This window comes from Asparagus officinalis, chromosome 1 (genome assembly GCF_001876935.1).
Source record: "Asparagus officinalis chromosome 1, Aspof.V1, whole genome shotgun sequence".
NCBI classification, from domain to species: Eukaryota; Viridiplantae; Streptophyta; class Magnoliopsida; order Asparagales; family Asparagaceae; genus Asparagus; species Asparagus officinalis.
Genome location: NC_033794.1, coordinates 130978023 through 130991137, shown reverse-complemented (window position 1 = coordinate 130991137; position 13115 = coordinate 130978023). Strand labels below are relative to the sequence as shown.

At 35.3% G+C, this 13115-nt stretch overlaps 2 protein-coding genes across 3 annotated transcripts; one reads left to right on the top strand and one right to left on the bottom strand.

Moving 5' to 3' along the window:
* On the top strand, window positions 1523-3893 carry LOC109823018. 2 transcript variants are annotated; one of them, XM_020389409.1, is made up of 3 exons: window positions 1523-1610; window positions 1725-1744; window positions 3175-3893. In XM_020389409.1, exon 3 carries the CDS (start codon window positions 3189-3191, stop codon window positions 3771-3773), a length of 585 nt encoding a protein of 194 aa, XP_020244998.1. In that variant the 5' UTR covers window positions 1523-1610; window positions 1725-1744; window positions 3175-3188; the 3' UTR covers window positions 3774-3893. The 2 variants fall into 2 exon arrangements, with proteins under 2 accessions (XP_020244998.1, XP_020244961.1); XM_020389372.1 differs by having other exon boundaries at window positions 1725-1777.
* On the bottom strand, window positions 3790-10099 carry LOC109822956 (glucan endo-1,3-beta-glucosidase 6-like). Its single transcript, XM_020389265.1, has 2 exons — window positions 9086-10099; window positions 3790-4978 (listed from the first exon to the last, which is right to left on the bottom strand). The coding sequence occupies exons 1-2, from the start codon at window positions 9418-9420 to the stop codon at window positions 3883-3885; spliced, it is 1431 nt and encodes a 476-aa protein (XP_020244854.1). The 5' UTR covers window positions 9421-10099; the 3' UTR covers window positions 3790-3882.

The following is a 13115-nucleotide window of genomic DNA, read 5'->3' as shown; positions in this document are numbered from 1 at the left end:
TAGGAGTTTCTGGTGGGAGCGGTGCGAAGGAGGTAACTCTAGCTCACTGAAGAAATCAACAAGGAAGAAGAAATCCGACGTGGCCAGGGTTTTCGTTGATTTCACTCGGTTGGGGAAGGAATTGGGAAAGAGAAAAAAGCAGACGTGGAGGCAATTTATGAGTTCGTTTCCCTCTTCAGCCATAGCGAAACAAAGCTGAGAAAAAAAAACTACGGAAACCAAAAATCTGATGTGGAGGAGAAAAAACCGACGTGGAGGTTAAGTAAAAGTTTCCCATAGGGTTTTAAAGCGAACCAAACAGCCCCTTAGGATAAAGTTGTTAAATTATTATTCAATGTAACTCAGTTGGTGCTTCTTTAATAGATATGCCTTATTTTAATGCTAATTCAAATGATTTATGGACGTTTTCTAAATTTTAGATTTATATCCGTTACTTTTTCATTTGCAGTGGAAATAGCTTGATTCTATTGAATGACATCTTTGAACATTCTGATAGTTCTCCATACGTAATTTATTGTATTCTTTTACACTATAAATATTATTAACATCATATATTAATGTTTTTAAATTATATTTAATTAATGCTATTATATTATAGTATTTTATTATTTTTATAGATTTAAACATATCAATTAATGTTACTAATGTTTTGATGCTCCAACTTATTAGTATGATTTTATATTTTATATGGTAATGATAATTTTAAGCTATAATATTTTTTAAGTTTTTATTTCTTAACCGGATATTTTTAATCAATTATTATTGCTTTTGTTTACGAGTATCAACTCAGACTATCTTTAGATGCTGAAAAGGGATAGTAAACCTAAATTGGAATATATATATCATCTGTCAACCGAAAAGAATAAAGATTAATGGTTTTATTGAAATATAGATTATATAACATCTGTCAAAATTTTTATAAGAATTAATAAGGAATTCATCAATCTAAAAATAAACTTTTCAATTTTCAAATAACAAAAAAACAAAAAGTTTGAGCATGAAGAAATTAGTATCAGAGATTATGGGTTCATACTAGACAGGAGAAATGTAAGGGGGGGATGTTGAGAATATTGCGAGGTCAGGGTGTTAAGTGGCATTTTCAAAGTCCGGGGGCGTCAATTCCGAATTGGCCAAAAGATTGGCGGTACTGTGAGGTTTACTCAGTTCATTTGCATATATGCCCCCTAACGGATGGGTATTTGCAAAAAATTTCTCTAAATCTCACATATTTACAAAACTACCCTTCAAATCTTTACTTTTAAAAAATTACCCTCAAAGCAGTTAATCATCAATTTTAATAAGCTAAGTTATAGTCGCAATGTAAAACTTATCAACAAAATAGTTAAAATTTTAGTGGTAAGTTGGTGATATGTTGACATCAGGAGCACCTTTTCACAAAGTTGATGATTTTGAGACGTAGCTTTGAGAATAGTAAGATTTGAAAGAACTCTTTTGCAAATACCTATAATTTAAGGGGTATATATGAAACTAACCTTTTTTTTTAAATCAAAAATTTTATCGACCGACTACCATCTCACGTGTCGTGATCATGTACTGACGACGGAGGGAGAGACCCATTGCAGTTCTGAGATCAAATAAAAACGAAGGAGGTAAGCTCCTCGTTCTTAACCTCTTCAAATTTTAGCAGCTATTTTTCTTAACATTTTCATCCATAATCTCATGGTTTTTTTTTTATTTTTTATCCACCCTCCCTCCAAATAAAGGCTAGAAGATCAAGGCTGAGGTATGTTCTTCTCCCCAATGACAGAAAGCCCAGGTGCTGATTTCTTTCTCTCCGCTTGAATTCTGCTCATCTTTTCTGCATACGATGTCGGCGTTCTCTTTACCATGAAAGCGCCCACCACCTGTTTGTTGTTATGCTGCGCTGAGGGCGATCCTTTTTAATGTGTATGGGCTGAAATACCAAATTGGCATTTTCAGTGGAGACCCTGTTTACAATATGTTTTTATATATTGAAGAAATTTTCTAAATAAACCCATTCATATTTTTGTTTCTAAAAATAAACCCATTGAGTTTTTTTTTTTTTACAAAAATCGACCTATTTTGTCTTAATCCGGTTTCTAAATAGTCGGGTTGCGAACTCCGACGAGTTTAGTATATAGAATGTTAGGGTTTAGGGTTATAATTGGGGGGGTTATACCCTCCTAAATAGTCGGGATTGACAATCCCGACTATTTAGGAACCAGATTAAGATAAAATGAGTCTATTTTTTTAAATAAAACTCAATAGGGTCTATTTTTAGAAAAAAAAATATAAATGTGTTTATTTAGAAAATTTCTTCAATATATAAATCATATGGTAAACATGGACCTATTACAATTACCGATTTGGTAATTTAGCCACAAATGTAGGTGGCTACTCACTCATGGGTTAATAAGAGCATCTCTAACAACTTCCTCATTTCCCAATTTTGGAGAATTTAGTTGGGTTTTTGGTCCAACAGATTCCCCATCTCATTCCTCAAAATAGAGATGAAGGAGAAAAAATGGGGAAGCTTTCCCAAATCTGCAGCATTCTCCAAATTTTTGGGGGAAAAAAGTGATTCTTCAAAATGGGGAAGCTGTTGGAGTTAGTGTAAAAATTAGTTGGAGAATATGACTTTTGCTTCCCCATTTTGGAGAAAATTTTGAAGAAGCTGTTGGAGATGCCCTAACTTTATCTATTAGCATCTAGACATCTGATATTCGAGGCCGCATTATGTATTTAGTTTTTTTGTTGTCTGTACGTATGCTATAGAGGGTGTATTTTTATTATTTACATCTGTAAGAGGAGGAGTCTCTCTGCAGTACGGTGAAATATTACAGTGAAATATCAGGAAATATCTCTGCAAGCTAGTGACTCGTGAGTATGGTAGAGGATAGCTAACATCAAACTACGAACAAAAAAAATTGACAGGTCTGTTTGGTAACTTGAATTAAATTGATTTAGTTGGATAAAACCCTGTAAAACATTGATCTCAGTTTTGCAAAGAATTGGACCAGGATTTAAACTATTTTGTTAGACCGAATTTTTAGCTTAAACCTGGCCAGGCTTGTTCCACATTTCCCTGTCCAGAACTGTTAAGTGCCTTAGGAAATAAGTACATAACTCATGTAACATTGGTGATGTGCCTACTACCCTTTTTATAACCGTGCATGACATGATTGTACGCAGGCTCTCCAGAAAACATGCAGGCTGATGAAGGAGATGAAATATCTGCCCTTCTTAATTCAACAGTCGAGGCCGATGAAGGAGATGCGATCTCTGTCATTCTCAAAGCATCAATAGAATCAAACTCCAAGAAATCCGAGCTCTCGCCAGAGGACGCTGCATGGGCTGATTCCTGCTTAGTGTCCGATCCACAGCTGTCCCAAGATAACTGGGACGACCTGCGAGAGGCACTTCTCGAGGCTCTCTCTCCTCGAGTAGTCTTTGATGATGAAGAAGAACCCAAAGCCTCCATTAATGAAATTGCAGAAGAAAACATACAAGCTAGGGAACTTGCTGAAGATGAAGAAGCAACTGAAGAGCGAAAGCGAACTAGCGAGTTTGCTCAAGGTGAAGCAATGCACAATACTGGAGATTTCGAGTCGCAGGACAATATTTTCAAAGTGTGGGAGATTGAGACGACACAGGAGGACGAGGAGAACGAGCTGATCAAGCAGTTGAAGAAAGCTCTCAGAGAGAGCAAATTTCAAGATGACAAGATACTGGAGGTTGACGAACTGATCGCCAACATGGGAGATTTATCAATAGAACCCCCTTCACAGTAAATGATCTACACCTGTATCGTTACATTTATGCACTTGTTTCAGGTTGAAAAGAATTTCATGATCAAATTATTGTCGTGTTTCAAACCATAATCCAAAATGCACGATTAAGTTACATCAAAATCAACAAGAACGAAACCACAGTGACAACCAGCAAGAATGAGACTCTCAACGAGACTGCAGAATCTTCAACCAAGATCCCTATCTGGAACCTACAGCTGCCCATTGATGGATCCTTGTTGGTGATCGTCGCTAGATTATTAAACCCACAAGCCTGGTCGTCTTGATCATTCATCTGATAATAACTATTGAATGCGTACGATATATTTCCTCTGGCATCAAGGCCCCCGCATGAGGTTTTATAGCCGAGACTAGTACAGTCAGCATTCGCACAAGCGTAGCTCACGCTCGGTGCAACCTTCGAGTCATCAAGACTTACCGAATTCTTCATCACACACCACTTCTTATCAAGATACTGAACCCCTTGGGCCCCAACAATCCCCGAGTTTCTTCCAAGACTCAACTGATACTTTGGTTGACCATCGTAATAAAACAAACCCCAGTGCCTCTCAAAATTACCAGGCTGTATGCTTTTCTGATCCTCGTCGATTAAACTGAACAAATACGCATTAATCGGTCCTGCCCTCATCGGCGTCCCCTGACCTGTTGAAATATGCTTCATAAAACCCTGATTAAATTTCTGTGCAGACTGTAAATTTGCGTTCACGTCGCCATCCGTTGGCCATCCAATTTCACCGATGATTATGGGTAAATTTTCAAACCCGTTCTTCTTCAAAGCCCAAATGAGAGTATCATGATTCGCATCGAACATGTTGTTGTACGTAGCTCCGCCGTCTACTACAGCGGATGACGTGCCGTCAAAAAATGCATAATCGACAGGGAAGTTTGCGTCACTGTAGAGGCTGATGAAGGGGTAGATGTTGACGGTGAAGGGGGCGCCATTGTCACTGAGGAATTTTACGATTGTTAGCATGAGGTCGCGGATATCAGAGCGAAAATCGCCATCGGAGGGTTGGCCAGAGGGAGATTGGTAGACGTCAGCGTTGAGGGGGCAGGTGACTTTGACTTGGTTGCCAAGGCCTGCTTTGATGAGCGCACTCTGGATGTTTTGGAGGGCAGGGAATGTTGTTTGGAGGAAACTGCCGTTGAATGAACTCAGGAATGGCTCATTTCCAACTGCAACGTACCTGTTGACACAAATTAAGAAATGAAAACAATTTTATAGGGTGACACTACAATTAAAGAACATGTTTACTATTTACATGGGTCATTAAGTATATATTATAAATATAGGAGTTTTATGAAATTTCAAGTTGAGATAACCACAATAAAAGTACACTGTACTAATAAGAGATCTTAATTCAGAAGGGCATGTTATGCATGATATACACAGGTCATTAAGTGAAACTTCGACAAATATAGATATAGGAGCTTTATGAAATCTCAGGATGCATACTTGCCCGCATAGGTTAACCTCGCTATGGTCTTTCCATCTAAAGACTACATCAGATGTCATTGAATTTTTTTTGAATCTTTCTCCAATATATAATTGTGCTGTTTTAGATCTAAGTTGCATAGAAACGGGTACAAGTACTGGTACGGGTGCGGGTACCGGTACGAACTGAGATTTCATAAAGCTCCTATATTTATACAGTTTTGAACGTGTGTATGGACTGAAATGAACCTGACCCATATCAAACTAGTTTCAAGAAATGGATGTAAAGTGTAAGCTTTACGTCCAAGAAGTATTTGACAAGAGTTTTTAATTAATATGTATATCATATAATTGAGTCCATGTTGTAATAAATGCATGCATATATTCAAGAAGTGCCCATGAATTTTGAGTATGAGAAAGTGTCGAGTACATGTCCGGTACATGTACAACTTCATTATAGAAGTACCCTGGTAACACTAAAATATTCTTCACCCCCTGGATCTGCTTCTGCCTATTTTCAACAGCTTTAACTTACAGCTTCATTATAGGAGTACCCTGGTAACACTAAAATATTCTTCACCCCCTGGATCTGCTTCTGCCTATTTTCAACAGCTTTAACTTCATCATCTTCCTTGTACATATCCATTATTAAAGAAATCTTCGCATCTTGTCTTCAACATGTATCCTTTCACCAAAATTTCTGCCTCCTAACTTCATCGCTGACGCTGTTCTTTCTGGACTTGTTTGCTACATTTATATGATAGAGACTATCTATTACTCAACATTCCAAACACTAAAAGATGGGAATATCCTAGCCATGACATAAACATTTGGATGTGACTGGAATAAGGAAATATTCAATAAAGATTGACTATCGAACTTGTTGCATCCTTAGCAGTGTTCTTCTCTCCTCTCAGAAAAAGAAAGTATGTTCCCTGTGATGATAAACTTTAGCTGAATGCAAAATTAAACTGATCTTGAACCTGATTGTTAATATATAAATGCATAGATAACAGAGTAACCATAGTATGAAACTAAGATGCGTGCGTAAAGTCAAAGCTGAGCATGAATCAGATTTAGCCAGCTCGTTTGTAGCCCTAACCTTGTTGAATGTTATGAGAATGTTGATCTTAAACATAGATTAAGACAAGATTAAACAGTCCCTAATGCCCTCACTAGTATTCATTTTCATCTTGCAAGAAATTTCACCTGCTTTACGGATTTAATGCAACTTTGCCCAAGGTTCTAGAAAAGATCGGTAAAATCTATTTATGGTTAAATAAGTAATGAAGGTTGTTCACCGAAATGACTTGCTTTTTCCGCAAAGCATAATAATAATGGTCAACTATTGTTGAAGAGTTTTTATTTTCCATATTCTTAATATTCATGCGAAGATATTGGGTATTTATCTAACTGGTTTATCAATCTAGGTAAGAATCCTTAGCAATATCAACTCGAAAATAATGAGAGAATTAAAAAGATTAACTGTCAGACACTCTTGAAGGTGACTGAAAAGTCCTATTATTTGACAAGATATACACATTTTAAGTAAAAGCCTCAACCTCACCTTTATGCTAGGGTCTAGCAGATTATAGATAACTAAGCAAAAATTTGCATTAGAACCAACAAATGTTCCCATTTTGTGTCATGTAAAAGCTTTTTAACCTAATAACCATCAAAGTCAGTGAGTTGTTACGATAAAAAGATGACTCGTATTCTGGGGTTGGTCAAACAGAAATTGAAGGAAATTAGGTTGACCTACTCATTTCAAGCAAAGAGTTACCACATTTAATCTATTACAATGTATAACCTTAGGATGCACTAGAGGTTCATCGTAAAATTTGTTCACGCCACACAATCACATGAACTTTTCCACACATTTTATGAGTTCTGTTGAGAGATATAGAGATGGCATGTCAGTAATACCTATAAAACCCTGAAGAAAAGTGATTTTCTAATAGATTTGATGTTACAAAATGGTATTTGTATTCTCTTTACATTAACTATATGTGTGCTTTCACTTGTGCTCAATGTAGGAGTTTCCATTTACTAAGAGTTGAGTATGTTACCCTGCATAAGGAGATAACAAGTTGAAGTAAAAAATAAATTAACAGAAGATGGAATTATGGATCATTTAGTAACATGTTGCGGTGGAAATATAAATGAGCCTTCATATTGAGAGAGTTTGAGATGTCAGATCAGGGGAACAGTGATCTAGTCACATTATTACCTTGAATGAAATGTACTTGAGGTTCATTTTAGAGTTTATTAACTAGTTGTTATAAAGAGCAACTGGTTCATGTTATAATATTAGTATTTAGTTGAAAAAATAGACTGAATTTTAAGTAGCATGACTACATGGGTTTAATAATAATTAAAAAAAGAACTTAAATGGATGCAATTTCCATTTGACTACTATACATCGGTGCAAATTTCAATTTGAAATTACTCGTCTACATGAACTAAGATCCAATCCTTGAAGCGACTCGACAATAAATTTGGCACAAACTTCCGATGCCAAGCTAAATGCTAAGTAAGTTTTATGTGATCAATCAAATAAAAGTCGAAGTATAGTATGCTGAAAGATGCGCCTCAAACACCCAAATAAAAGCAGTAAAGCAATCCAAAAACAATCGGTATTAATTACCCACTGACACCAGAGTTGAAGACAAGGATTCGCAAACAATTAAAAGGTAGATAACTTCAAATAAAAATGATGCACATTAGAGTGACTCAATCGAAGGGACATAAGATATTTCCATGTAGCAATGCACTAAACACCTATTGCATGTGTATTTCTGTATAGGTAGTATCAGTGCCCTCTTTAGGGGCTGTTTGGTTGTTGTTGGTAAAGTTGTGTATTTATGACACAACTTGAAAAGTTGTTGTCCACCTCATCAATTTTACTTTTATACTTTTCTTTGTTTGTTTTTGATTCCATTGGAATCATTAATTGTTTGTTTGGAAAGTGTAAAAAGTGGTCCCTACTCAAATGATCATATTGGTTGGAATTATTTTTTATTATTTTTTCCTGACTTCAATGTCAGCTTTCTCCTAAAATCATATCTTTTTTTTTATGAAATCACTTTACAAGCCACGTCAGCATATGAAATCACTTTACACTATTTTCACAACTATTTTATGAAATCACTTTACAAGCCACGTCAGCATATGAAATCACTTTACACTATTTTCACAACTACAAATAAGCAATTGAAAGTGATGAAAGCTGATATTGGGACCCACTTTTTTACACTTTCCATCCTTTTACATGGTAAAAACATACAACCAAACAGCCCCTTAAAAAGTTTCTCTTTTTCCCACGACTACATTTAGGGGGGAGGGCAAGCATTAATGAAGCCTAAAGGTTCACCTAGTTTGTTCACCATAAGGAGGTATGATGCAAAATAAGCATGGCTTCCCCCATATAATAGTATCACTTCCTTGTTAGGAATTAATTCTAAAGGACGTTAACTTGTATTCATAAGAAAAAAGTCATGGCTATGGATTCAGATCCTTTCCAATGCCAAAAGGTAACGGAAAGTCCACTTCTTCGATCAGAACCACCTATTATTTAATGCACAGGTGCGATTCATCTTGAATAGAAAAGCGAAGTAACGAATCAAATAATAGACTGTTGTAATTAGGGAAGTGGACTCTCAACTAATTTTTGGTAATAAAGGGTGCACAGGTACCTTCTAGATGTCCTCTTCTATCTAAACTCAACATGTCATAAAACCTTACGAACACGAAATACACATCCACCAAACTAAGAACACATTAACATTGTAGCAATAAAAACATACCATTACAAAATCTAAACACAATACAAAATGTCCTTGGTCTCTAGGAAGCAAACCTGATGTTAACCCCATCACTAACATAACCCGAGACGTTCTTCGCAACCCAGTTCTCTGCCGCCTTCATACTCGTCGCCAAACTCCTCAGCAACTCATTCGGAATCCCAACCATCACCTCAATGTTAGTCTTCCTCAACGCATTGAGAGTTGCATCCTCTGCATCAAAGAGCTTTACTTTCTGAAATCCATTATCTCTAAGCATTCGCACCACTTTTGATGGTGATAGAGGGTGACTTGTTTGTGTTCCCCAGTTAGCTCCTATGGCGTTCACTGAACCCACCATCACTAAGATCCATGAAATAGCTAAACCCAGCATCACGTACGATCTCCTCATGACTCCCAAAGGAAGAAACCCAAATCTCTATTTTCTTTGTTTACCCACTAAAGCTCACAGTTTGCTAAAAAACCCACCAAAAATAATCACCAAAGAGGGGGGGAATCAGACCCAATCTCCTGTTCTTCTTTTATTTTTACACTAAAAGCTCACAAATTGCTATAACCCACCAAAAAAAAAACATCACCAAAGAGAGCAAACCAACTCCAATCTCTGTTTTCTTTTTGTTTTTTCCACTTACAGCTCGCACAACTTGCTAAAAAAGTCCAGCAGAAATCAACACAAAAAGGGGAGAAGAAAGGATCGAAAGCAACTCAAAAGGATAAATTTGAACCCAAAAAAACTTCAGCTTTTCAAAAAGCAACAAGGGGTCAAGAATTAATCTGAAAATGACAGATTTTGAACCGCCCCCAAAACAAGTAACTTCAGCTGGTTGTCCAAAATAAATGATTAAAACCGAGATAGGTAATTCTCTAGAAATCCAAAGAAAACATACCCAGCTCTATAAACAAAGGGAAGAAAACAGACATAAATGGAATAAATACAGAAAGTTTTTTAATAAAAATTGGGAAAGTGAAAGAAGGGTGAAAGGATTTGGGAGATGGAACAGGGAAAAGGGGAATAAAATAAATTATTTTTTTTATTCGGGAGAGTATCTCTGCTGACAGCGAGCTGATAAGCTGTGAGCTATCGCTGTCCTATTTAGTTCATTAAAGACTCTGTCGTCAGCTGCAGGGGAATAATAATGGAAATTTGCACAAAACCCCTTGCACTTTGAACTGTAAAATCAAATAAAACCAATTTAAAATTTCAAAATCTTATTTCCTAAACTCTTCTAAGGGCATCTCCAACCCAGCACCAAAATGGTGCAAACAGTACATTTTTACACTGTTCATTCTCCAATCATGCCCCATTTCTTGCTCTATTTTGGTGCATTTGAACAGTGTTGCACCAAATATGGCGTCGCACTGTTCATCCGCGGTATTACTGTTCACTTTTTAAAAAAAAAATTAACTGTTTATTTTTACCTCTTAATTAATATAAAAATAGATAAAAGAGAATAAACTAAGAATATACTGAGAATATTCTTTTTTTGGTGCAATGGGTTGGAGATGTATTACTGTTTGATGTGACTTTTGCTCCATTTTGATGCAAAATTTGCACCATTTTTGTGCAATGGGTTGGAGATGGTCTAACGACTGCTAGAGTAACGAGTTTGAATGTAGAAAGAAATCAAAGTTCATAATAAAAAAGTTGAATAACAATATTCATGTTGGAGAATAAGATGCAACAATTACATCATACTTTTAGTTTTCTTAATTTAGGATTATTATATGCTATTAAATAACTCAGAAATCCACGTCGTGTCTCACTTTGATATCTCCAAATTATTTTTGCTCAAAAAATGCTTCAAAGGTAAAAAAAATAAACTTTGATGCCTTAAAAAAGGACTTAGAAAAGGTGTAATAATTTTTTTAACTTTGGGATATTTAACGCAAAAACTCTTCATGATATCAAAGTTAGAAGTATTGTATTGTACCATAGAAATGACTAAGTGTTAATCTTATTCAAGGATATAACACGTGTCTCAAATAAACTATATCCTAATTCGAACCAATATCATGAAGGCCGAGTAAATGACGTGTTCACTCAGACCCTCCCAGGAGGGCTGAGTCGAACGACATCCTCGTCGGGCCTGCTGCTAAAACTCAATATTCGTTCAGTCAATCGAGTCAAGAGGTATCCTCATTTAGAGCAACCGAGTTGATGGCCCCCTCGAAAAGTCGAGACTAAAGGCTATCTTTCTCGAATATATCGATGACAACCAGTCACCATCGCATTAAAGGCGCGGTCAGAGTCATCATTATACCCTGTCGAAAGTCTTAATGACACGTCGGACCTTGTCAACACCTTAGCCCCATGTCACTGTTGCGTTAATCACAAAGCTGACTTAGACCACCCGTTGCCGACACTTGTAAGATATTAGCAGGATAAGCTGACTGCTTGGACTCAGCCGAAGTTACACAACTACCCTTATGGATCTGCTACAAATAGGCGCATTGCCTACTGCATGAATGTACGTACTTTATCGCAACATAATACACGATAAATCATACTTTTTCTCCTCCCCTTAAGATCAATACTGAATTGACATTGGGAAGAATCTCGGGAGAACTCAACTCCGATCCTCTTACATAGTATTTGTCTGTAGGATCGAACCATCCACTCAATAATCAACCATCAAAGAAGATTGATGAACCCTAAACTCCCCTGTTAAATATCTGAAATCAACAATAAGTAATGTAAAAAATTAGGTATTTAAGTGATGAAAACAATCCGTTAAAAAAATTTCTTTACATTAACTTCATTTATTAGATTTTTTTTTTTTACTAATTCATAAAGGGTAATTCTGAAGGTTCATAGAAACTTTATGTAAACATCCTCAAAGTCCAGGGGCTTTATGAAATTCATCCAAAGAATAACCTGTATCCACTTGTCCTCTCCGCATTGGATGCTTTCGGGAGTGGTATCCGATTGGGACAGGTTAGAGGCTGAAGGATGCTAGGGGCCAACTTAACTGCTCGCACTGGGGACGCAGCTGGCGTGGATGTGGGACCCGAGGATAAGGATGTGTTTAGACTGCCACGTGGAGATTGGGTTTGCCTTTGTTGGGGAACCGTTTCGGATGGGTGGGGGATAAACTCGAGGAGTTTTGTGGCCGCTTTTTTTCTTGAATTATTGTGTGAGCAAGCGAGTGATTGTTTATATTCTATCGGTTTTTCTACATAGTGCTCCTGGGCACTCTATAAGAGAGGAGAGAGATAGAGAGAAATAAATAAAGAGAGGATCCTAATACAAATCAGGAGGCCTCCCTCCTCATTCATTTCTCTCTATCTCTCTCCTCTCTTATAGAGTGCCCAAGGGCACTCTATAGAAAAACCGATATTCTATTAATTTATTAGTTGCAACGCAATTAAGGCTTCCTTTGTATATTATGATATTTTTCTTATTTCTATGATGTTTTAGATTAAAAATAAAACATCATACGTTTGAAAGCTACGGTGTTTTTTAAACTAAATCATCATCAAACAAAAAACACAATACTTATTTCAAAACGTATTTTAGGTATTTTAAGTTTGAAGTTTTGATTTTGGATTTGAGAAGGTGTTAATATAATATCATAATATGTTAAATATAATTAATACATAGTTAGTATCAACATATATATTATGTTATATTGTTCTACATTATAATTAATCTAATATATTAGTAATATTTATTAAATAATATAAAATATATTAATAATTAAAATACCTTATATAATAATATTTTATATACTAATATTCAATATGCTGATAATGTATTATATAATAATATAGTTAATGTAATATACTACTAAATAATTATATATAAATAAATTAATAAAAAAGTTATTCATAATAAATAATGATATAATAGTATACTATACAATAGTATAATCACTATAATATTATTAATTTTTTAATAAATAATAAACAATAAATTAATAATTATAAAATATTATATAATATCAATATATTTAATAATAAAGCAATAATATAATAATACAATAATAGTATATTACATAGTAAATGTAATATAATATATAAAATATTAATACATTATTTATTAAATAATATAATATATTATAAAGTAAAAAAATTTATTACCAATAA

Bases quoted from the DNA above. Each gene is read 5' to 3' on its own strand.
- LOC109822956 (XM_020389265.1), bottom strand. From the start codon at position 9,420: ATGAGGAGATCGTACGTGATGCTGGGTTTAGCTATTTCATGGATCTTA. The intron at 4,979-9,085 runs GTTTGCTTCCTA...TTGTGTCAACAG, and splicing joins AGTGATGGGGTTAACATCAG to GTACGTTGCAGTTGGAAATG.
- LOC109823018 (XM_020389372.1), top strand. From the start codon at position 1,747: ATGTTCTTCTCCCCAATGACAGAAAGCCCAG. The intron at 1,778-3,174 runs GTGCTGATTTCT...GATTGTACGCAG, and splicing joins CCCAATGACAGAAAGCCCAG to GCTCTCCAGAAAACATGCAG.